The sequence below is a fragment of the Mastigoproctus giganteus genome, chromosome 6, assembly GCF_048544385.1.
Source record: "Mastigoproctus giganteus isolate SK-2022 chromosome 6, ASM4854438v1, whole genome shotgun sequence".
Classification (NCBI taxonomy): Eukaryota; Metazoa; Arthropoda; class Arachnida; order Uropygi; family Thelyphonidae; genus Mastigoproctus; species Mastigoproctus giganteus.
Window position 1 is genome coordinate 115,067,150 of NC_143580.1, and position 26,842 is coordinate 115,093,991.

At 40.4% G+C, this 26,842-nt stretch overlaps 1 protein-coding gene across 3 annotated transcripts in view; it reads right to left on the reverse strand.

Annotated features, from left to right (window-relative positions):
* LOC150084519 (staphylococcal nuclease domain-containing protein 1-like) overlaps nt 1-26,842 on the reverse strand; it is a 313,589-nt gene that overhangs the window by 171,769 nt on the left and 114,978 nt on the right. For all 3 annotated transcript variants that reach the window (XM_090376405.1, XM_090376406.1, XM_090376403.1), the window contains exons 6-7: nt 24,533-24,688; nt 21,106-21,212 (exon numbers count right to left, since the gene is read on the reverse strand). In XM_090376405.1, coding sequence (XP_090232531.1) covers nt 21,106-21,212; nt 24,533-24,688 — 263 coding nt within the window. The remainder of the gene's footprint in view (nt 1-21,105; nt 21,213-24,532; nt 24,689-26,842) is intronic.

Consider the following 26,842-nt stretch of genomic DNA (forward strand, 5'->3'; position numbering starts at 1 on the left):
ACACGAATGACGAATGGGCGATTGGCGGTGCGTCGTGTGTTATAAAGATTTTCCCATTGTGGCTCGAAAACGGATGTCCACATGGGATGGTCTGACAGGGACTTCGGCTTGAAGGCATATTGTAGAGACAACTGCATTCGTCGAAGCGACAAGGATGGTTCATTTGCTTCGACATAGAGACTTTGGACAGGTGATGTTCTGAATGCACCAATAGCAATATGAATGGCTTGATAATGGATGGGATCAAGCCAACGAACAGCGCTATTTCTGGCAGATGCATATACCTGAGACCCATAATCTAATTTTGAGCGTACAAGTGCACGGTATAGACGTTGTAGAATGCATCGGTCTGCACCCCAAGAGGTAGAAGAGAGAAAGCAGAGAACGTAAAGCCCTCTCGTGCACTTTGTGCATAGCTAAAAAATGTCAGCTTTTTGTCAAAAACGAGTCCCAGGAATTTCGCCTCTGATACAACTGGAATGGTGCTTTGTCCAAGTCGTAATTCAGGCTCCGGGTGGAGGTTATGTTTGCGACAAAAATGTAGGCAAACAGTCTTCTCCGGTTAGAACCTGAAACCATTGGCTGTGGCCCAGGAGTTAAGACTGTCAATAGCTTGTTGCAGTTGTCTCTCAATAATCCTCATATTGCATGATTGATAGAATATGCTGAAGTCATCGACATAGAGTGCACTGTTTATAGTTGGAGGAAGTTGTTCAGAAATAGAATTTATTTTAATGGCAAAAAGCGTGACACTTAAGACAGATCCTTGTGGTACCCCCTCCTCTTGGCAAAAGGGAGGATCCTACACGAACATGGAAATAATGGAAGGATAAAATTTTTTTAATAAAAACGGGATGGTGACCTCTTAGACCGAGATTGTAAAGGTCTTTAAAAATACCAAATCTCCAAGTTGTGTTGTATGCTTTTTCCATGTCAAAGAAGATGGACACCAAATGTTCTCTTTTTAGGAAAGCATCTCGGATAGATGTTCCCAGTCTAATTAAGTGGTCCAATGTGGACCTGTTTCTTCGGAAGCTTGTTTGTTTGTTTGTTTGTTTTGGTTTTATTGGCGCATTAGCTACTAAGGCTATAATGCGCCAAGACCATGTCATTAATAAAAATTTAAACTTTCAGTGACCTAACTAGTTAGGTCACCATGTCAAAATAAATAATAACAAAAGTATAAAAGATAAATCAATAGAAAAGAACAATAAAATGTAAATTTTATATGGCAGTAAAAATGTTTATTGATTTTAAAAAGCTAAAAACAGCAGACACATGGTCATTGTCAGATAAAATCTGACTGAGTGTATAAGGCTCAGCCAGATGACTAAAAACGGTAAAGTATAAATCACGTTCGTGTCTAAAACGTGGACATACGGTTAAAATGTGATGAATAGATAAAATGGTGTCGCATTGCTCGCACATAGGACAGTCATCTGCCCTCAGCAGAAAAGAATGTGTAAGATGACTGTGTCCTATGCGGAGACGAGCTAGAACAACTTCCTCCTTACGATTCCTGCGCAGACTAGACTGCCACGGTTCAATTACAGGCTTTATACGATATAATTTATTCGCAGTCTGTCTATTCCACGAATCCTGCCATTGGGAATGTACCTTTTGATGTACTATTTGCCTGTAGTCTGTATAGGGGACTAACAGGCAGCGGTTATTATTGGGAATTGCTGATTTGGCTGCGGCGTCAGCCAAATCATTTCCCCTAATCCCAATGTGGCTGGGAATCCAGCAGAAGCGGATGTCATATTCACGTTCATGGAGAACGTGAATCTTCTGCTGAATGCTAGACAGAACTGGATGAGGATTATACCTGACAGATATTAAAGCCTGTAACATGCTAAGAGAGTCGGAGTATAAAATGAACCGTTGGTATTCGCATTTACTAATATGATCCAAGGCTAACTCTACAGCGTGCAGCTCTGCAGTAAATATGCTGCAATCAGATGGAATCTGCTCTGATATAGTGGTGTCTGTGAAGACAGCAGCAGATCCCACATATGATTCCGACTTCGAACCGTCTGTGTAGACTGGCGCGAATTCGGAATATTCAGTTCGGTGTGCTGAATGAAGCTGCAGGTAGACACATGATGGCGTGTCGAACTTTCCCCAGTTTCTAAGCGACAAGTCGCATGCCGGGACACGAGCAAGCCAGGGTGGAAAGGGTTGCTTTGATGTTTGGGCAACCTTGTCTACCTTGATATTAAGTTCTTTGAGTAGCTCTTGGAAACGAATACCAAAAGGACGATTGGCAGTCTTACGAGTATTGTATAAATTTTCCCATCGTGGCTCAAAAACGAAGGGCCACGTAGGATGGTCTGGCAGGGATTTCAATTTTAAAGCATACTTTAAAGACAACTGCTTACGTCGAAGTGATAACGGTGGTTCGTTTGCTTCGACGTATAAGCTCTGGACAGGAGATGTGCGATATGCTCCAGTAGCAATACGTAGGGCCTGATGATGGACGGGGTCCAGCCATCGCAGGACACTGTCTCTGGCTGAGGAATATACCTGGGACCCATAATCTAGTTTGGATCGCACAAGTGCACGGTAGAGCCGAAGAAGGATACATCTGTCTGCTCCCCAAGATGTAGAGGAGAGCGAGCGGAGAATATTAAGCCCATGTGTGCACTTTGTGCGTAGTTGACGGATATGATCCAAAAAGTTCAATTTTTTATCGAAGATGAGTCCCAAGAATTTTGTATTCGCTGCTACTGGAATAGCATTTTGTCCGAGCCTTAATTCAGGTTCAGGATGAAGATTACGCTTGCGACAAAAATGTACGCAAACGGTCTTCTCCGGCGAGAACCTGAAGCCATTAGCAAGTGCCCAGGAATTTAGACTATCAATGGCTTTCTGCAGTTGTCTTTCAATAACCCTCATGTTGCACGACTGGCAAAAAATGCTAAAGTCATCAACATAGAGGGCACTGTTTACGGTTGGAGGAAGTTGTTCTGTGATGGAATTAATTTTGATGGCAAAAAGCGTGACACTTAATACTGATCCTTGTGGTACTCCCTCCTCTTGGCTAAAGGAGCGAGAGAGTAAGGATCCCATACGAACTTGGAACGATCGATTGGCTAAAAACGTTTGGATAAAAAGGGGGAGATGCCCTCTAAGGCCAAGGTTATGTAAATCTTTTAAAATGCCAAATCTCCAAGTTGTGTCATACACTTTTTCCATGTCGAAGAACACCGACACCAAGTGTTCGCGTTTTAGGAAAGCATCCCGGATGGATGCTTCCAATCTAATAAGATGGTCCAAAGTGGACCGGTTCCTGCGGAAGCCGCACTGGATGTTGGAGAGAAGGTCATTTGATTCTAAATACCATATTAAACGAGAATTGACCATTCTCTCCAGGATTTTGCACAGACAGCTAGTCAGAGCAATAGGACGATAATTGGTGGTGACTTTTGGATCCTTTCCTGACTTAGGAAAGGCTAGAACGATTGCCTTTCGCCAGGAGTCCGGAAACTGCCCTTCAGTAAAGATTCTGTTATACAGAAGGAGCAGACAATCCATAGATTTTGGTGAAAGATGTTTAATCATTTCATAATGGATGCCATCTGGTCCAACAGCACTTGCTTTGGAAAGAGTGAGGGCTCTTTTCAGTTCCTCTATAGTGAATGCCCCGTTGTAGGGATAGAGGCCCTTGGTCTTAAAATTAAGTGCTTGCCTTTCCAGTTTATGTTTCAGGACCAGGAACTCTGGGGAATACGAAGATGTTGCAGAGATGTTAGAGAATGTTTCCCCAAGAGCATTAGCTATTGCAGTGGGATCTGCAATAGCGCATCCATTATAATCTAGGATTGAAGAAGGGTGGGATGTATATTTTCCCTTCATTTTCCGGATTTTATCCCAGACTACCTTAGAGTTGGTAGACTGGTTAATAGTTGATGTAAAACGGATCCACGATTCCTTTTGACTCTGACGACGGATGTAACGTGCTTTGGCTCGTGCACGTTTGAAGGCTATAAGGTTGTTCGTGGTAGGATATCGGCGAAATATCCCCCACGCTGTTTTGAGCCTTTTTTGCTGCTGTGCATTGTGAATTCCACCAAGGTTTAGGAAATGGTGGAAACCGGGCTGATGTTTTTGGGACAGCATTAGCAGCTGCTTGGACAATACTGTCTGTGATGTTCTTAACTGCATCATTGATAGGCTCTTGACTGACTGTACTAAGAGCAAAATTTGCCTGGTGTTGGAAGGCAGTCCAGTCAGCCTGATCAATCTTCCACCGTGGTAGCCTGAATGGAAGACATGGTCTCCCACTGTGTAGCAAGGTTATCACGGGGAAGTGATCACTACCGTATGGATTCTCCTCCACTTCCCAGGTGAGTGAAGGGAGTAGAGAAGGGGAGCAGATAGAGAGATCAATGGCAGAAAAAGTACGGGTAGGCATGTGGAAAAAGGTGTTTGTTCCAGTATTTAGAAGGGAAAGGTCATTGTCATTGAGCATATGTTCTATGACTCGTCCCCTTCCATTGATGTTAGCACTACCCCACAGGGTGTTATGTCCATTAAAATCCCCAAGAAGTAAGAAAGGGGGAGGCAGCTGCGTTAGAAGATCATCAAGGTCTGCCTGGGAGATGTCAGTCCCAGGTGGCAAATAAATAGAGCATACAGTTAATAAGAATCCCACTGAAAGGCGAATTGCAACAGCCTCTATGCTGGTTGTAATTAGCAAGGGCTGCACTGGGGTATGGTTACCCACAAGGATAGCCACTCCCCCATGCACAGAGCCATCCGCAATTCTGTCCTTACGATAAATTGTGGTGTTATGCACCGTGGGATCATCATTTGCCTTTAGATATGACTCCTGCAAGCAAAAGCAAACTGGCTCGTGCTTTTGCAGGAGGGCCTTGATGTCATCAATATTTCGCCGGAATCCACGACAATTCCATTGTAGGAATTTAGCCATTATTTTGGCTTGCTGGGTCCATCAGGCGGCTTCCGAGGTGCTGAGGGCTTACTTTTATCAGTCTTGGATTTATCTTTTTTGGGGAAGAATGGACGCTGTCCCGTGTCCATTTCCTCCTCCGCAAAGAGTTCCAAGACTGAATCTTCGGGTACCTCCTTCTGCTCGACATCCATCTTTTCTTGGATACTAGGAGGGACTTCCCCTTTCGTATTCTTTTCTTTCATAATTACCTTTGGAACTTGTGGAGCATTAGGAGGTACCGATATAGGAGTGGCAGCTGATTGGTCCTTTTGTGCAGGTTTTTGAGAGCTTAAGAGATACCGCGCGATGGGAGTGAAAGACTCCTTTGGAGGAATGGTCATGTCCGTCTGAGTTCCGACGGAACATCTCCCTGCTACCTTCTGGGCGTAGGTAGGTTTGTTGATATTCAGGGGTTTGACCGATTTCCTTGCCTCCTGGTATGATATGTTAAGCTCTGCCTTCAGCCGTTGAATCTCTTTTTCTTCTTTCCACCTCTGGCATGCTCGTGAGTAGGCCGGGTGTTCGCCCTCACAATTAATACAGGTGGGTTTTGCGGCTGAACATGCTGATGTTTCGTGGTCCTTTGCACCGCATCGAGCGCATGCAAGGACTCCACGGCAGGCCATTTGGGAATGTCCATACTTTTGGCATTTAAAACACCGTAAAGGATTTGGTATGTATGGACGCACTGAACAGTTGATATATCCAGCTTTAATCTCATCAGGAGGTTTAGGAGTGTTAAAAGTCAGGATAACGCTCCTGGTTTTAACAATTTTTCCATCCCTTCGCGCAGTGATTCTCTTGACGGCAATGACTCCCTGTGGTTTTAATTCGGAGCAGATTTCCTCCTCGTATACGTCGAGAAGGTCCCACTCCGAAATGACACCTCTAGATGAATTGAGTGTTCTGTGTGGTGTCACTGTTATAGGGATTCCTCCGATTGATGTTGTTCGGAGTAGGTGTTCTGATTGCCTGTCATTTTTAGTTTCAATTAAGAGGTCTCCAGAACGGAGCCTCTTAACTGACTTAGGTGAACCTGCTAACCCATCCAACCCTTTTTGGATAAAGAAGGGTGACATTTTTCCAATCGGTTTTTCACTTGTCGAGTGCATGATTAAGAACCGAGGGATTGGCCCTGATGTTACTTCGGTTCGCTGCCTCTTTTTAGCAATACTGCTCTCTGTATCTGTGTCAATGTTTTCTGATAGGGACCGGGTTGGGGCCCCTGAAGGAGTATGTTTATCAGGATTCATAGAGATTTATAAATTTTTCAGTGCCCGGGCTCCCCACCCACCACGGAGCCCAAAGGGACGCCCACTACCCGGCATGCAATAAATGCGCTCGGGAGTGGGACGCCAGGGCTACCCAGACACTATACCCGCACCGCCGCCAGCCTGAATCCTGTCCCTCGGACCATGAGGGTAGGGGCGTGGCATTGACACGGTTGACCCTCGCAGGCGAACCTACTAGCCGATTGATCCTAGCCGGGCCTTCCAGGACCACCCGTCTTGTCGAAGCAGGGGCCAAAGTGGTGTATTGAAGCTGGGCCCCTCAACCACCAGGATCCCCCTTTCCGAGTTTCCACGGGTCGCAGCGCACGGCAAACACGCCGGATTCCATTGATGTAAGCCCGGAACCTAGGCTGTGGGCGTTGGATCCCAGTGACGCTAGTCTGGAAGTCCAGCAGCGTCACTGGGAGGTCCCCTCACCACGTACAGGTGCCCACGTCGAGGGGTTCTTCGGAAGCTGCACTGAAAGCAGGAGAGAAGGTCATTCGATTCTAAATACCATAAGAGATGAGCATTGACCATTCACTCCAATATTTTGCACAGACAGCTGGTCAGAGGAATAGGACGATAGTTTTTTGGACATTTAGCATTAGCAGAGGCATTTGATGCAAGAAATGCAAGCTTATGCAGCATCAGCCAAAAAAAAAAAAAAAAAACCCACTCCACTTCACCCCTCTGTTCGTTCAAAATACCTGTCCAGCTGAGCCTTAAACTTATTTAAGGGATGGGAGTCTGTTCCACCAACCAACCACCCGCTGGCTAAAGGCAAATTTCCGCACGTCTATCCTACATCTGTCTTTCCTCAATTTGAATTTATGCCCTCTCAGGTGATTTTCCTGAGCTAGAGGAAGAATTCCATCAGCATTGAGCATGCTTAAACCATTCAAGGCTTTATACACCTCTATCAGATCACCTCGCTGGTGCCTAGTCTCCAGACACTGTAATTTGCAAAACTTAAGCCTTTCTTCGTAAGAGTACCCCTTTGTTCCATTCACTAATCTTGTTGCCCTTCTCTGTACTCGTTCCAGCAGCTCTACATCCTTCTTGAAATGAGGCCTCCAGACCTGTATACAGTACTCTAGGTGTGGCCTGACCATTGCCTTATACAATGGAATAATCACCTCCTTATCCCTGCTGGAAAAATTCCTGTATATCATTGACAATACTCCATGAGCTACTCTTGCAGCCCGTCTGCACTGCTCAGAGAACTTCATATCTGCCTGCACAACCACCCCCAAGTCCCTTTCATTCTCTACCACTGTCAGTGTAGTACCACAGAGTTGATACGTTGCTCTGGGGTTGCTGTTTCCCATGTGTAGTACTTTACATTTGTCAATGTTAAACTTCATTTGCCACCTCTCAGCCCATCTGTCAACCTTTCCAGATCCTGTTGCAGCAGCATAGTGTCCTTGACAACCCTGCCAACCTTTGTATCATCTGCAAACTTGGACATTAAGCTTGATATACCATCATCAATATCATTTATAAATACAGAAAACAATAATGGACCCAACACTGAGCCCTGAGGGACTCCACTAATAACATTAGTCCACGATGAGCAGTGTCCATTGATTACCACTCTGTCTTCTCCCCGTCAACCACCCCTTTATCCATAGCAGCAATTTGCCTCCAATGTCACACTGCTCCAATTTGTGTAGCAGTCTTCCATGTGCAACAGTATCAAAAGCCTTTCTAAGATCCAAGTATATAATATCAAAGTTATTCCCTGCATCCAGTTCTTTTGTGACTGCATCATAGTATCCAATCAAGTTGGTCAGGCAAGACTTCCCCTTAACAAAACCATGCTGTGTCTGAGCTATAACTGAAGTCTTGTCTAAATGATCCTGCAGTGCTTCTTTAACCAGTGCCTCCATTAATTTTCCTGGAACAGAAGTTAAGCTCACAGGTCTCTAATTACTTGTGTCAGCCTTTGATCCTCCTTTGTGAATTGGGGTCACATTTGCACATTTCCAGTCTATGGGTACCTCCCCTGAGTCCAAGGAAGCTCTCATAATTATGGCTAATGGTTTGCTTACTTCCTTTGCTGCCTCCTTTAATATAACTGGATAGATCCCATCCACCCCGGGTGCCTTTCTTGTGTTTATCTTCAACAGTTTCTCCTCCACTTTACTCCCAGTTATTTCAAGATTCTGTAGCTTACTGCTAGAGTTGAATACACCTCTGGCATTCCCCTTGCTGAATAACTCCTCATGTGTGAATGTCGATGCAAAATATTCATTTAGTTTGTTAGCTACCTGAGCAGGATCATCAACAGTTGACCCATCAATATCAAGTGGACCAATCTGATTCATCCCCTTCCTTCTAGAGTTTACATAAGTAAGGAACTCTTTGCTGTTTTTCTTTGCATCCCTTGCCAAAGATTTCTCGTAATCTGCCTTCGCCTGCCTAACCTCCTTTGTAACTTGGTTGCATATCAGCTTGTATCTATCATAGGCTTCTGTGTCATGTGTTAATTTGTAAGTATCCCATGCATTTTTCTTCTCTGCCATATGCCTCATTAGTTCATCTGACATCCATTTTGGCCTAAACCTTGAACAATATTTCTTAGTTGGTATGTAAAGCCTAGTAGCTTCCAAGATAAGTTCTTTGAATGCTTCCCATTTTGAATTTGCTGTTGGTAACATCATCAGTTGGTCCCACTGTATAGAATTTAAATACTGTCTCAGTCCATCATAGTCGCCTTTACGGAAGCAATAACCCTTCCCTTTACCCCTAATGGTAGTTACCTCTTTGAGTAAATCCCACTTCAGCACACTGTGAACTAACAATAATGAAATTATTATTTAGTGTTGTTGCACTAGTTTTCTAAATTTGGTATGTACATGAGAGAGATTAAAAGCTTTATGTATTTTTATGTATTAATGTTTATTAATACCTTTTTATTTAAAATAATTAAATGCACTTGGCATAATACTTTAAGAGTTTAATATCTATATAATATCAGTGTTTTGATACACCATAGACACGCTTAAAAAACTACAAAGTAGTTGTTGTGGGCATCATTTGCTCTTTCTCATATTGTGTTCTGCATTCACGACGAGTTGCCATGATACTGCACTACCTCAAATAAGTAACGCTTCACTAATAGAGAAGACTATTGTTACTTATTCTCAGTGAGTACCACCACCCAGACATGTTTCAAGGCTATTGGCCTATCATCAGTGGGTGCCCACAACCTACCATCAGTGGGTGCAAATGATGCCCACAACAACTACTTTGTAGTTTTTTAAGAGTGTCTATGGTGTATCAAAACACCGATATTATATAGATATTAAACTCTTAAAGTATTATGCCAAGTGCATTTAATTATTTTAAATATTATCTTATACACCTTTTGGCATCTCTCATATTGTGTGATTAACTTCACAACTGGGTCGTCATGTCTGCAATACTAGGGTACCTGCCCACCCACTGATGATAGGCCAATAGCCTTGAAACATGTCTGGGTGGTGGTACTCACTGAGAATAAGTAACAATAGTCTTCTCTATTAGTGAAGCGTTACTTATTTGAGGTAGTGCAGTATCATGGCAACTCGTCGTGAAGGCAGAGCACAATATGAGAAAGAGCAAATGATGCCCACAACAACTACTTTGCAGTTTTTTAAGTGTCTGTGGTGTATCAAAACACTGATATTATATAGATACCTTTTTATGTATTTAGTTGACTGTATAATACACGTTGCTTGACCATTTCGTTAGGATACTGAGTATTTGAACTACCAACACTGTACAAAAATATGTAAAAATTGATAAGGCCACATGTGTGATGTGAGCCAGAAACTATTATAATGTAGAGTGAGCTTACCAGGAGACCAAATCAGTTACCCACAATGGAGTGCAAGTGATCTCACAGACTTCCATGGAGATATGATCTCTCTCTCTTCTGCAGAACCTGCATTGAGCAGGTTCTGCAGCAGAGAGGATAGCTGTGCTCAACCACCTTACTTTTTTTTTCTTTTTTTGGGCACAACTGTGCTCAAAAAAAAAAGAAAAAGTAAGTAAGATTGAGCTAGGTGATTGATGTTTGGAGCAGATTAGTAAGTTTAATCATTACTAAATGATGTAATTAACTTACACATTTAACGTAGGAACATCAAGGAGCGTATTATGCAAAGAATACCCTATGGAGAAAAATAAAAGTATATTATTTATCTGTACCTAACAGTTATCTGTATTCTTTTAAGAATACAGATAACTGTTAGGCTCTTCTCTAATTTCTTTAATGGCAGATTTTGCTGCCCTTATTACACCATCAGCTTCATAAGCTTGGTTATTAAGTTGTTTAAAACTTTGTTCATTTTCCTAGTGACCAGAGCTGCTTTTTCATGCCTTATGATAGATTATTAAACTGCCTCTTACAGTTTAATAACAGCGTTATTAAATGTCACATTTGTAGCAAAAATGGTGGCAGGATACCTGACAAATGCCCATTTTCTTTTTAGTTTTTGGAACTTTTTTTCTTTCTTTTTGTGCCAGTATTTTACCTTTTCTTAAGGGGTTGCAATGCTTATTGTATGCAAATTTAAGTTTTTAAAACTATTGCAAAAAATTACAAACTATTAGACATAAAATAGAAACATCAAGATCTTAGTCTCTTCCATTTTCCAGTTTAAAAGACCATTAAGTGTGTTAAATTTTCTACTGCACATGCCCATATATTTCCATGTATTATGTACATAAATATTAATAAATTAAAAAAAAAAAAAAAAAACTTGTGTATATTTGATACTATCAGTTACTTCCATTTTCAGGCTTATTTCAAATTTGGTGCCCTTCACAGCATGTAAAATGTGAACATACCGGTATGTTGCTTCCTGCTGAGTAGTGTCATTTTGAGAGAATACTGATTTTCATGTTATCCCTATGCTGTGAAAACAATAATAAATCTTTCACAAACAACTGGGTAAGAAGTTTATTGACATAGTGGGAGAGGAAAAACAACTGAAACCATAAGCAAATACAGCATTGGCACTTTCCCATGCTGTGGCATTCTTCAAACAAAATCCAAAAAAAGGGTGCAAAAATGGTGGTGGGCAACCTGACATGTTCTTGCACCCAATTTCTGTAAGAAAACAATATTAAAACTACTACAGAAACTATAGAAGTAAGGGTTTTAACTATGTTTAGGAAGATAGAAAAAAAATTGACTTTTAATCATTGATTAACGGTTTACGTGAAAATGTAATTTTTGAGGGGTATGTGTCAAGTGCTCTGCTGCTACTGCCATGTTAATAAACTGTCTTAGCGTATGAAGCCCCTCGACATGGGCACCTGTACATGGTGAGGGGACCTCCCAGCGATGCTGCTGGGTTTCCAGATTAGCATCACTGGGATCTAATGCCCATACCTTGGTTCCAGAGTTGCATCTTTGGAATCCGGTGTGTGCAACCGTGCGCAGCGACCCATGGAATTCGGAAAGGGATCCTGGTGGTTGAGGGGCCCAGCCTTAATACACCACTTTGGCCCCTTCTTTGACAAGATGGGTGGTCCCGGACCAGCCCGACTGGGATCAATTGGCGGGTGGTTCTTACTGCTAGGGTCAACTGCATTCCAATAAGTCTCCCTCCCTTTGGTCCTGGGACGGGATCAAGGCTTATTGGAAACGTGGGTACGGTGCCTCTAAGCTAACTTGGCATCCCATTCGTGTACACAGTACCTGCTAGTTCACGAGTGGGCGTCCCCTCGTAGGGCTCCATGGTGGGTGAGGTACTTAGGGCATCTGAAATTTTTATCTTACTCCTATGGGTAATTTAAATCCTTCTTCTTCTGGGGCCCCAACAAGGCCCTTACCTAATCGATCGTCTGATGATAGTGAGAGAAATTCTGCTAAAAGAGCCAGAACTGAGGAGAAAACACCATCTGTGACACCTCTTTTCCTCGTTCTCCATTCCACCGGAGAGCAGTCAATTGGAAAAATGTCACCTTCTTTATCCAGAAAGGATTAGAAGGGATGGCAGGTTCAACCAAATCCGTAAAACAGCTGCATTCTGGAGATATTTTAATTGAAGCTTCAAATACAAATCAAGCCGAAAAAATTTTGAAAGCCACACCTATAGGGGGTATACCCATCATCATAACCCCTCACAAAACTTTGAACTCTTCACGAGGTGTCATATCAGAGTGAGATCTCCTTCACGTTTCTGAAGAAGAGATCTGCTCTGAATTAAAAGAACAAGGAGTAACAGCTGTCAAGCGAATATCCATCCGTAAAGATGGGAATCTCGTCTCTACCCGAGTTCTCATCCTAACATTTAACACCCCACGGCCTCCAAGTTCCATCAAGGCAGGGTACTTAAACTGCCCAGTGAGGATTTACATTCCAAACCCACTGAGGTGTTTTAAATGTCAAAAGTATGGCCACTCACAAACAGCTTGTCATGGCAACCCTGCCTGTGCTCGATGTGGTGCTAAAGATCACGAGAGCAAGGAATGTATAGCTCCTAAGCCTAATTGTACTAACTGCCAAGGAGAGCACCCTGCATACTCTCGAGCATGCCAGTGGTGGAAGGACGAAAAGGAGATCCAAAAATTAAAAAGGAGCTGAACATCTACCCAGAGGCTAGAAAACGCATACAACCAATAAATAGCAGGAAGCCTTTATATGCTCAGAAGGCTTCTGCGAAGTGAACTATTGGTACACAAACAGTGATGACTTTACCACCAAGAGTCATTCACTCCGATTGCACGCTATTTATTGAGTTCACAAAAGCCCCCCAAAAAAACAACCAGCTGCCATTCCTATATCCGTACCTCCTAGTGCTCCACCACTACCAAAACCAAGTGATGAAAAAGAGCAACCAATAATAACAGAAACAATGAATGTAGAGGACAAGGAGGTATCGGACGAATCAGTCTTGGAACTCTTTGTGGAGGAAGAAATGGATACCGGACAGCGTCCATACTTCCCCAAAAGAGATAAACCCAAGACTGATAAAAGTAAGCCCTCAGCAACTTGGAAGCCGCCTGATGGACCCACCAAGCCAAAATAATGGCCAAATTCCTACAATGGAATTGTTGTGGATTCCCGCAAAATACTGATGACATCAAGGCCCTCCTGCAAAAGCACGAGCCCATTTGCTTTTGCTTGCAGGAGACTTACCTAAAGGAAAATGATTATCCCACAATGCTTAACATCACAATTTTTCGTTCGTTCGTTGAGGCACCTTCGTAGCCAGGTGGGAAGGAGCAGTAGTGCGCAGCACACGCTTCTTGATTAGACCAGGGTTCGAGCCTGTCACCATCAAATACGGAGGATGCGGAAAGGTCAGGAAATGACCACCGCATATCCCGGAGCAATATGGCCTTAGTTACTAATGCTCCTAAAAAACCAAATAACAACAACATAACAACAATTTTTCGTAAGGATAGAATTGCAGATGGTCCTGCTCGTGGAGGAGTCGCTATCCTTGTGGGCAGCCAGACTCCTGTTCATCTCTTGCTAATTACAACCAGCATAGAGGCTGTTGCAATTTGCCCTACAGTGGGATCCCTATTAACTGTGTGCTCTATTTATTTGCCACCTGGGACTGACATCTCCCATGAAGACCTTGATGATCTTCTAACGCAGTTGCCTCCCCCTTTCTTACTTCTCGGGGATTTCAATGGACATAATACTCTCTGGGGTAGTGCTAGCATTAACGGAAGGGGAAGAATCATAGAGTGTATGCTAAATGACAATGACCTCTCCCTTCTAAATATTGGAACAAGCACATTCTTCCACATGCCTACCCGTACGTTTTCTGCCATTGATCTCTCTATCTGCTCCCCTTCTCTACTCCCTTTGCTCACTTGGGAAGTGGAGGAGAACCCATATGGAAGTGATCACTTTCCCGTGATAACCTCGTTACACAGTAGTAGTAGTAGTGGCATGTGATGCAAGAAAGCAAATGTATGAGCTTATGCAGCATCAGCCAAAAAACAAAAAAAAATATATCACACCATTCCCTCCAAATGCCTGTCCAGTTCCTCCTTAAATTTATTCAACCTATCAACTTCCACAACGACAGATGGAAGTTTGTTCCAGCAATTAACCACCCGCTGGCTAAAGGCAAATTTCCGCACATCTATTCTACATCTGTCCTTTCTTAATTTGAATTTATGCCCCCTTAGGTTCGTAATCTGAACAAGTGGAAGGATACCAACAGAATTCAGCTTGCTCAACCCATTCAAGGCCTTATACACCTCAATCAGATCACCACACAGGTGCCTAGCCTCCAGCCACTACAATTTGCAGAACTTAAGCCTCTCTTGGTAAGAGGATCCCTTCATTCCCCTCACCAATCTTGTTGCCCTTCTCTGTACACGCTCAAGTAAATCTACATCCTTCCTAAAATGCCTCGAGACCTGTACGCAGTACTCAAGGCGTGGCCTGACCATTGCCTTATACAGAGGGATAATCACCTCCTTTTCCTTGCTAGCAAAATTCCTATATATATTTGACAAAACCCCATGACCTGCCCTGGCAGCCTGTCTGCATTGCTCAGAAAACTTCATATCTGCCTGTACAATTACTCCCAGGTCTTTTTCATTTTCTACCACCTTAAGTGTAGTACCACACAGTTCGTACGTTTCTCTGGGGTTACTTCTACCCATATGTAGTACTTTACATTTGTCAAGGTTAAACTTCAGTTGCCACATCTTAGCCCATCTGCCCAAATTATCTAGATCCTGTTGCAGTAGCACACTGCCATTACTGTCATTAACAACCCTGCCAACCTTTGTATCATCTGCAAACTTCGACATTAAGCCTGATATACCTTCATCGTTGTTGTTGTTGTTTGGTTTTTAGGAGCATTAGCAACTAAGGCTATATTGCTCCAGGATATGCGGTGGTCATTCCTTAACCTTTCCGCATCCTCCGTATTTGGTGGTGACGGGATCGAACCCCGGTTTAATCAAGAAGCGTGTGCTACGCACTGCTGCTCCTTCCCACCTGGCTACGGAGGCGCATACCTTCATCAATATCATTGATAAATATACAAAACAACAGTGGACCTAACACCGAACCCTGTGGGACTCCACTAATAACATTAGTCCAAGAAGAGCAGCACCCATTGATTACCACCCTCTGTCTTCTAGCACTTAACCATCCTTTTATCCATTGTAGCAACTTACCCTTAATACCATTCTGCTCCAATTTGTACAATAGTCTTCCATGCACAACTGTGTCAAAAGCTTTCCTGAAATCCAAATTTATGATATCAAAATTATTTTTCGCATCCAGTTCCTTTGTAACCACATCATAATATCCTATCAAATTTGTCAGACAAGACTTTCCCTTAACAAACCCATGCTGTGTCTGAATTATTGCTGCAGTCTTGTCTAGATGATCCTGCAATGCATCTTTAACCAGTGACTCCATTATTTTACCCGGAACAGAAGTTAAACTAACTGGTCTGTAATTACAGTGGGAGACCGTGTCTTCTTTTCAGGTTACTACGGTGGAAGTTTGATCAGGCTGACTGGAATGCCTTTAAACACCTGGCAAATTTTGACATCTCTGCAGTCAGGAGCCTATCAATGATGCAGTCATGTACATAACAGAAAATATTGTCCATGCAGCTACAACTACAATTCCAAAAACATCCACCTGGTTTCCTTCGTTTCCAAAACCATGGTGGAATTCACAATACACAGAAGCAATAAAGGCTCAAAATAAAGCGTGGGGGATATTTCGCTAATATCCTACCACTACCAACCTTATAGCCTTTAAACGAGCACGAGCCAAAGCACGCTATATCCGCCATCAGAGTCGAAAGGAATCGTGGATCCGCTTTACTTCATCAATTACTCAGTCTACTAGTACTAACTTGGTCTGGGAAAAAATTCGGAAAATGAAGGGGAAATATATAGCACACCCTTCATCAGTCCTGGAATATAATGAATGTACTATTGCAGAATCTACTGCAATAGCCAATGCTCTTGGGAAACTTTTTCTAAGATCTCTGCAACATCATCTTACTCCCCAGAGTTTCTGGTCTTAAAGCACAACAGTGAGAAACAGACCCTTAAGTTCACATCGAAGGGTTCCCACACGTGTAATGGGCCATTTACTAACCACAAGCTGAAAACAGCACTTGCCTGTACAAAGGCTACCGCTGTTGAACCAGACAAAATCCATTATGAAATGATAAAACATCTTTCACAAGAATCCATGGACTATCTGCTCTTCCTCTACAACAGAATCTTTCTTGAAGAGCATTTTCCGGATACATGGCACAAAGCAACTATACTTGCATTTCCCAAGCCAGGAAAGGATCCTAAATGCAGAGCAATCAGGTATGGGACATGATACTGCCAAGGGGGATGTCTTTGTGTGTGCGCGATGCAAGGAGTGTATCGATATCAGGCAACAACTCGGCGTTCTTGTGGGCCTATATGAGAGCTTGAAGGACAGGGTGGATGCCCTCGAAGAAACTAAATTGAGGGGCCCATCAAGCTCTCAGCTGCCCACATCAACGCCAGAGCTTGCACTTGGGCATCGCGTGACACAGAGACAACCCCCAAGGCAGAATGCGCTGGTCCCGAAGGAACTAGTAGTTGTTGGTGACTCAATTGTCAGGGAAACGGGGAACATGCTTTGTAAAAAAGATAGGTGGAACAGGACCAGGGTATGTCTGCCAGGGGCAAAGGTTGATGACGTTGTAGAGCGAATATCATCTTTTAAGGGCACAAAAGGTGATATAGTTGTACACGTTGGCACTAATAATATTAAGAGTAGGAGACCGGCAGAATTACTTAACAAGTACAGGTCACTGTTGAACAAAAGCCAAGAATTAGGGTTGAATTTGAAAGTGTCTGCAATTCTGTCCAGACACGATAGGAGGGAGTATATGATGAGAGCCTTGTCGATCGATTCGGCCCTGGAAATATTGTGCAAGGCTCAAGGGGTAGAATTTTTTTCAGCCTGGACTGTACTTGTTAACAGGAGAGATTGCTTCTACAGGGACGGGATACACTTAAATAGAAAGGGTGCAAGAATATTTGCTGATGCTATCGAGGCAGTGGAAGGTGGGTCGGAAAACTGCTAGCTTGGGGGGAGACAAGGACCAATAGATTGACAGTAGCCACTGGCAGAGGTGAAAGAGATTCTTGCACTGCTTCTATTAGAATGAGCAGAAGCCTGAAAAACAAGATGCATGGTATTTCAGAGACTGCTGGGAGCCATTGCGGTACAAGTAAACACATGGGTTGTATTAGGGTAGCTAAAATAGAAACAGGTGCAGGTATACTTGCGTGTACACCAATGCTAGGAGTTTAGTAAATAAATTTGATGAATTTGAGGTATTGCTCAAAACATCAAAGGCAGATATTGTTGGGATATCAGAGACGTGGTGTCACACAGATATAAGGGATGCAGAACTGCAATATGGGGAGTACGTCTACAGAAAGGATAGGAAGGGGGGAGGGGTTATGCTATTAGTTAAGAAACACATAAAAACCAAGGAAGTGAAGCCAGTCGACATCGCTGGACAGTGCAGTGTTGAGTCAGTTTGGTGTGACATAAGCATTGGGAGATCAAAATTGAGAGTAGGAGTGTGCTATAGGCCTAATGACTCTGATGAGTGTAATAAGGAACTGTACAGGGAAATAGAGTGGGCCAGTAAATCAGAGAGTCTTATAATGGGAGATTTTAATTTCCCAGATATTGACTGGAATTTGGGGGCTGGTTACTCACACACTAGCAGGGCTTTTGTGGATTTATTGGATGACTGTTTTCTACATCAGCATGTTCGGGAGGCAACTAGAGGGAGGAATACTCTTGATTTGATTATCAGCAGTAATTCTTCATGCATTAAGAATCTGCAGATAAATGAACCACTAGGTGGCAGTGATCACAGTGTGCTGAAGTGGGATTTACGTAAAGGCGACTACGATGGACTGAGACAGTATTTAAATTCTATACAGTGGGACCAACTGATGATGTTACCAACAGCAAATTCAAAATGGGAAGCATTCAAAGAACTTATCTTGGAAGCTACTAGGCTTTACATACCAACTAAGAAATATTGTTCAAGGTTTAGGCCAAAATGGATGTCAGATGAACTAATGAGGCATATGGCAGAGAAGAAAAATGCATGGGATACTTACAAATTAACACATGACACAGAAGCCTATGATAGATACAAGTTGATATGCAACCAAGTTACAAAGGAGGTTAGGCAGGCGAAGGCAGATTACGAGAATTCTTTGGCAAGGGATGCAAAGAAAAACAGCAAAGAGGTCTTTACTTATGTAAACTCTAGAAGGAAGGGGATGAATCAGATTGGTCCACTTGATATTGATGGGTCAACTGTTGATGAACCTGCTCAGGTAGCTAACAAACTAAATGAATATTTTGCATCGACATTCACACATGAGGAGTTATTCAGCAAGGGGAATGCCAGAGGTGTATTCATCTCTAGCAGTAAGCTACAGAATCTTGAAATAACTGGGAGTAAAGTGGAGGAGAAACTGTTGAAGATAAACACAAGAAAGGCACCCGGGGTGGATGGGATCTATCCAGTTATATTAAAGGAGGCAGCAAAGGAAGTAAGCAAACTTTTAGCCATAATTATGAGAGCTTCCTTGGACTCAGGGGAGGTACACATAGACTGGAAATGTGCAAATGTGACCCCAATTCACAAAGGAGGATCAAAGGCTGACACAAGTAATTATAGACCTGTGAGCTTAACTTCTGTTCCAGGAAAATTAATGGAGGCACTGGTTAAAGAAGCACTGCAGGATCATTTAGACAAGAATTCAGTTATAGCTCAGACACAGCATGGTTTTGTTAAGGGGAAGTCTTGCCTGACCAACTTGATTGGATACTATGATGCAGTCACAAAAGAACTGGATGCAGGAATAACTTTGATATTATATACTTGGATCTTAGAAAGGCTTTTGATACTGTTGCACATGGAAGACTGCTACACAAATTGGAACAGTGTGACATTGGAGGCAAATTGCTGCTATGGATAAAGGGGTGGTTGAGGGAGAGAAGACAGAGAGTGGTAATCAATGGACACTGCTCATCGTGGACTAATGTTATTAGTGGAGTCCCTCAGGGCTCAGTGTTGGGTCCATTATTGTTTTCTATATTTATAAATGATATTGATGATGGTATATCAAGCTTAATGTCCAAGTTTGCAGATGATACAAAGGTTGGCAGGGTTGTCAAGGACACCACTGACACTATGCTGCTGCAACAGGATCTGGAAAGGTTGAGCAGATGGGTTGAGAGGTGGCAAATGAAGTTTAACATTGACAAATGTAAAGTACTACACATGGGCAACAGCAACCCCAGAGCAACGTTGTGGTACTACACTGACAGTGGTAGAGAATGAAAGGGACTTGGGGGTGGTTGTGCAGGCAGATATGAAGTTCTCTGAGCAGTGCAGACGGGCTGCAAGAGTAGCTCATGGAGTATTGTCAATGATATACAGGAATTTTTCCAGCAGGGATAAGGAGGTGATTATTCCATTGTATAAGGCAATGGTCAGGCCACACCTAGAGTACTGTATACAGGTCTGGAGGATTCATTTCAAGAAGGATGTAGAGCTGCTGGAACGAGTACAGAGAAGGGCAACAAGATTAGTGAATGGAACAAAGGGGTGCTCTTACGAAGAAAGGCTTAAGTTTTGCAAATTACAGTGTCTGGAGACTAGGCACCAGCGAGGTGATCTGATAGAGGTGTATGAAGCCTTGAATGGTTTAAGCATGCTCAATGCTGATGGGATTCTTCCTCTAGCTCAGAAAAATCACCTGAGAGGGCATAAATTCAAATTGAGAAAAGACAGATGTAGGATAGACTTGCGGAAATTTGCCTTTAGCCAGCGGGTGGTTGGTTGGTGGAACAGACTCCCATCCCTTGTGGTGGAGGTTGATAGCCTAAATAAGTTTAAGGTTCAGCTGGACAGGTATTTTGAACGAACAGAGGGGTGAAGTGGAAGTGGGTTTTTTGTTTTTTTTTGGCTGATGCTGCATAAGCTTGCTTTCTTGCATCAAATGCCTCTACTAATGCTAATTTATTTATTATTTATTTTTATTTATGGTGATTCTATTCTTGCTCTCCCTTCATCCTGATTTCATTCTTTAGGCCAATTTTCATTAATCTTACTATATACTCAAGTTATTTAGAAAATTTTCATATAGGCATTTATATATAAAGTTGTCTTCTCTTTGGGTGCTAGTACAATTTATCTTATTTTTTTAATCTTTTTTTTGTTTATAATTTGATTATTTTTTTCCCTTACTACTGTTTCTATTAGCTCTCTACTGCTGTTCCATGGTTCTATCTGGACTTATTTGCTATGCTTGTCTGTTGCTTGTAGTTTGTCGTTTCTCTGCTCTCGGGCATACTTTGGCAAGCCTGTTCTTGTTAAACCTGTGCATCTGTTTTTGAAATTCTGCAATGTTGTGACTGTTCTGATAATTCGTACCTTTCAGCAGCCCTTAATTTTTCAGCTCCCATAGAAACAGAATTTTAGTAAATGAAAGGATGTTGACAGATTGAATATGCAAGTGTAAACAGAGCTTGTTACTGCTATGAAACTATCTAGATTGCCAAAATTTTTCTTGCACAGCACCAGAAAGTAGCTCCATCTGCATTTCAGATATCTGTTAAGTTACAGACTGGATTATTGATCATATATGAATTTAGATGAATACTTGGGCCAACAAAGTAAACTGTGATAATGACTCTTAATTCAAATATTACCTTGTTAAAAACTATGTTTGATCTGCATTTCCTTAAGTTTGCTATTATTTGATTTACAGTTCATAACACAAAATATTTGATTACCAAAAGAAATTTACCAAATATTAAGAATGAGTTTCCTCTAAACTGATAATTCGTACCTTTCAGCAGCCCTTAATTTTTCAGCTCCCATAGAAACAAATGTAATACTCCAATCAACACATCTTGCAAAGCCTTCTTTTAGAAGTAACTCTGTTATGTTCCCATTCTAGACAAAAAAGTATGTGATTTAATAACAACTCATACTAAAAGTTTGATTTAATTATCTTTCTAGGCCATTTGCTGACACAATTCATTATATTTGAATAAAATTGCAACTGCTTAACCCTACACTATTTATAGAATGACAATTGCCAGCACGTTATGCATCTGATAAGTAAATGTGGAAGCATTACTTATGGAGCACACAAGAACCTTTTAAAATTTTTTCAGTAGAACTCCTGAAAAGTACTGTTGTCAGTAAAAACAAAAACAACAATAGGCTGCAGTCACCCTGTAAGCATTTTCTGGTAATTTTTCAATGGTGAAGTCTCCAGATATCATGAAAAGCTGTTAACTGGTCAGTGTAAGCAAGTTTATTCAGTATATTGCTAATTGTTCAGACTGGTTCGTTTCTGATTGCATGAACTACAAATACTGATAAGCTGATTAATCTTGTTTTAGAAGGAAGAGCTTTGCGAGATCAAAATATGAAAAGTTACCAGAACATTTGAAGTAGTGTAGAATTTATTAAATAAATATTTATTCAGAAACAATGCACATAATTATATCTGTGCATATTGTTATTTGTATACATATAAAGAAGTAACAGAATTTTGTAATCAGTCAACTACGAGGAAGCCTTGCATTTTGGGCAATTTTAGTTATCCATTTTCCAGGGATTTGTAAAAATTGATGTAATGAATCTTCCTCTGACTTTTCTTTCTATACCTGCCAAATAAGCTTCTGTCCTTCTGTCAAAAGGACATTTACTGTGTGGAAAATGACCTAGAGCTGTGATTAAAACAGTGATTGACTGCTTGCAGTGCTATAGCCTCAAGTTCAGTCACTGTCACAAGACATAGAATGATGAGAAATTCATCAAAATCTCTAGCAGTGTGATCGTAGCCTTAGACTACTATACACAAATATTACTTAGCAGATTGGGATGAAGGTCGACAGATGACACTTCCATTAGGTCACATTTTTACTCGATGTATATAAATTTGATGGTCCCAGGGACCACAGAGAAACTAAATGTTATATGTATGGGTTATATTCACAGGATGAAAGCACTTGTTGGTTAATAGTTTATATATGAACCAGAGCTCTAATGCTCAATATGTTCTACGTTGATATCAATATTTGTAAAAGAATAAGAGAAGTTTACCTCAATATGATATGCAGAACACTTCCGTATGATACTCTCCAGTAAAGGGAAGTATTCTAAGTATCATATCGAGGTAAACTTCTCATTCTTTAAAAAATGTTCATAGTTTATTTACATGCAGCATAGGTTAATGGATCATGCATTTTCCAAGGTGGCACGAATAACATATATTATATGTACTTAAACACAGAAACATTTAAAACACCTATGTCTATCAATTTTTCAAATTTTATCTGCAGCTAGTTGTGCTTATCTTTCAATGGGATAAATAAATAAATAGACAAATGTTTATTTTCAGTGTATTGGGTAGGGGTGCTGATTTGTCAATTGTAATTGCCATGAAAAAAATTGGGAATGCCTGCAAGGTAAAAGAGATAACCTGAAATTAAATTAGATTAACATAAAAATAATAATGGTGATAATAACAATGGTACCTAAAGCAGTATCTCTACTATAATTAGACAACTGGGTATCTCTACTAACTAGTAGAGATACACCGGATCCATAACCCAGTTTAATAATTATAATTTATCCTATTATTCTTATCACACACACACACACACACACACACACACACACACACACACACACACACACACACACACACACACACACACACACACACACACACACACACACACAATATATATATAAGTAAAAATAAATCAATCAAAAGAGATGGGTTCGGGTTAGGCAACACAAGCAGTTGCATTTCAGGTACGTTTGATTATCAAACCACATCCCTCTGAGTGGGAAGAGGGGGGGGTTCAGTATTACTAAGTTGTACATTTATTAAATTGTTTAATAAATCACTACTGAAATGATAATTGATGCACTTAATTTTTTGTCACCCACGTATTCGGACAAATATAAAACAGTTAATATAACATTCGAACAGCATGTGGCATAGGTTATCCTCAAAAAATCTCTTGAAATAAAAGAACTTCAACAGCGTAGGATTTAAAATCTATTTATTATTAACAGAGTCTAGCAATCATGTTTCGCATTGGCTATAACGTTAAAAATAAGATGGTTTACCTAATAATTTTCTTAAATCGTTATTACTTTTTTGGTTTTCAATAACCTGAATTTTTAATCTTTAATATAAACTAGCCCAATAACTGAAGTTGTCAACAAAATTAATGAAAATAATAATATTAATAATTAATACTAAGGTAATCACTTATTTTTATCTTGAAGTTGCACTGTCATAAAAACAGCAAAGCACCAAACTATTTCTCATATTGGTTACAGCTACATATATATAAACTAGAAGTCACTCAAATTGTAGCTATATAGCGATAAGTTTTTGTATATTATCATTTGCATATATGCAACATACTTCACCTATGCACCCTCCAATTTATCCAGGTATGTATGTCTTTCATGATAATTTTCCCCATAAAATAATATATATATTTAACAAATTAATATCGTATATATATTTATTGTTTTCATATGGCCTGAGATGCTTATGTATCTTAGGCTACGTTATGTCAATGTATTATATCTGTACAAATTTGTCATCAGGTTGGTCTGTATGTTGTGCAGGCTGAGAAACAAACATAGAATAGCTTGTGTTGTTGGCGGAAGGGCCTTACTCCCTCCTCCTGAGATCATCTAACTTATAGCCCAAAATGAACTGGCCTTTAAGAATTCCTCTAGCTTCTGGCAGGATCTGAATGTTGACCTTTCCAAATAAGTGACCAACAGTAGTAAATCATCATTATACAGTGTTGTCCGAAAGTAATAAAATGTAATTAAAGAAAAATATGACCTGCTTATCAGCACCAATAATTTTACTATGATTAAGATTTATTAGTAGCTTGCATTATAAAAATGCTTCAGAGAAAGGGGATTGCTATCCTTACCTGACACAAACTAATTTGATTCCCCCCTCCCCCACACTGTGTGGGGGAGGGGGGGAACCAAGCCCATTCCTTTTCAAAATGGTGTGTGTGTGGAAAAACAGCAATTATTGCCACTGTGCTAGCCTGAGCACTACTTATTAATAGCAAATGTATAAAAGAGTACACCCTAAAAAGTATACCATGCAAGGGTATTGTTACACTTACTTGAATTTATAATTTAAAGAAGCATTAGCTTGTAAAGTATATATTAATTTACACCCATGATGCTTACAAAATAATAGTACTTACAGGATGCAACACTGTTCCCAAAAAATTCTGATTTGATACACTCTCCAAAATTACTTCCACCTCCCTTTGGAGCAGGCGACTTTCTGTAAAAAATTTTGCTTCCTCTGCAAATGGCTCAGCAGTGGTGACCTTATCTTCAGTTTTAAAGGTTGGGCACTAGAAAGAAGATAAATTTAAATAAACATTTCACATAAAAGCATCAACACACACAAAGTATATTTGATTAAATTTCTATGCAAATGTTTGAAAAGCTAATGGTCAATCTAATTTCAATGCGACAAAAGGTTCAACCTACCCAAATTCAAGATTACTTGACAAATGTGATCATTGTTCTTATTTGTATAATGTTCCTATATTTGATCATGGGTCTTATTTATATGATGTTCCTCGAGAACTTGTGCATTATGTTAATCAATGCTACACAAATAATAATTTTGATAGGTGCAATGTTATAATGAAATATTAGCTCTTGTGAATTTCAAGAAATCCAGTTTTAACCAAACTATGAAATTCACCATACTAGAGTATTAAAAATATTATTCCAAGCAGTATGTAAAAAAAATCAAAGGTTAAAGATAAAATTTTATTTCAAATGTACAAAAATGCATAAACCTCAGTCCACTAAAACTGGACTGAGGCTTATTAACTTGCCAGCATCAACAAGAATTTTTTTTAACACAAGCACTGCCATACTTGGTGATAAAAAAAAATATACCAAATTAAACTGTTAATAGCATTGGACAGGTTTGAATACGGTAACTGTTTAGGCAGTAGTTTCTTTTTTAAATTTGCGACCAATATTCTATTTTTTTTTTTTTTTTTTTTTTTTTTGGCCATACATACTGATTGTTGCCACATGTGAATACTTCAACATGAAATTTTTGTTAATTCATATTATGACTAGTAGTAGTAATGATTTAGAACAGCTTCAAAAACAACACACTTCTTATTCAAAACTTGCCAATTGGTAAAAAATATATAAAACTGAATATTTTTACTCCATTAACGTAATGGCAAGAAGACGGCTAATCTTTTCATAAGCACATTGTCAATTACCATATTATGTAGTGTGTGTACAGAAAATAAGGGTTTTAAATATTAGGAGATATCTTGATGAATACAAGAAGTACAATACAGAGAACTCATTTCTGATTGGCCAGATATTTAAAGGAACCAGGCATTAAAAAAAAAAAAAAAAAACCAACCTGAGGAATCTGGTATTTAACGGGTATGAATATTCTATTTCATTATAATGCATGCTTCTATAGTGCAATTAGGATTTGGATTTTGGCATGATCTACCTGTGGTTTATGTGCATATATAGTAAGTTCTGTAATTCTGTTTCCAGTATGTATGCTGTATTTGTGAAAATAAGTACAGTGGTACCTTGGATTACGAGTAACTTGGTCTGCGAGTGTTTTGCAAGACGAGCAAAAATTTTTAATAAATTTTAACTTGATAAACGAGCGAGGTCTTGCAATACGAGTACAGTCAGTCCTCGTATAACACGTGTTTACACTACACGAATTCGATCATATACGATTTATAAATAGGGGAACGATATCTTATATAACACGAACCGAATTCGCTTATGCACGATTCGCCTTTGTGTTTACAAGAAATGGCAGTTGAACTCAGAATCACCCCAAATGAACGCAACACGATGGGAATATGGGAATGAAGAGAAGATTCCGAAAATGTATTTATGTGTTTTATATCAGTGAAGGGGAAACACATTTCACCATAATAACGTAAAAACCAACACAATTCCAGCTATCGGTATACAGTAATCGCAAATGCAATTAGACCGAGTTTACTACCAGTTTATAACAGATTCCACTAGCAGAAACGCAACTGGAAATTGTTTTTATTGTTTTATTGTAGCAACCCCTTGAAATGTGCTTTAGGAAAATGTGAGGTGTTAATAGTGTATCTCTGCCTTTATGGTGTTGTTTATTCAGTTGCTACACGCTTTGTTTATGTGTATCAAGGGTGCCTCCTCATTTTGTAATTGTGCTTTATTTCCTAAAAATTGCCTACCGAGCGTCACGTGATCACGTGCTGCTCGGGATTGTGGTTAATCGTCTCGCATGTTCGGTCTCAGTCGGCATACCTCACTCGTATACAGTCAACATTGTAGTGAACATTTGTGCTAGCGTTGTGACCACGTGTATGTGCGTAAAGCAATTTTTTTTTTTTTTTTGTGTTCAAATTTAGTGACTGTTATTTATTAACTGTACACTACGAAAATGGCCCCAATGAAGAAGAGGGTTGAAAAGGAAGGCGGTAAGAAGAAGGAGATGATTACGG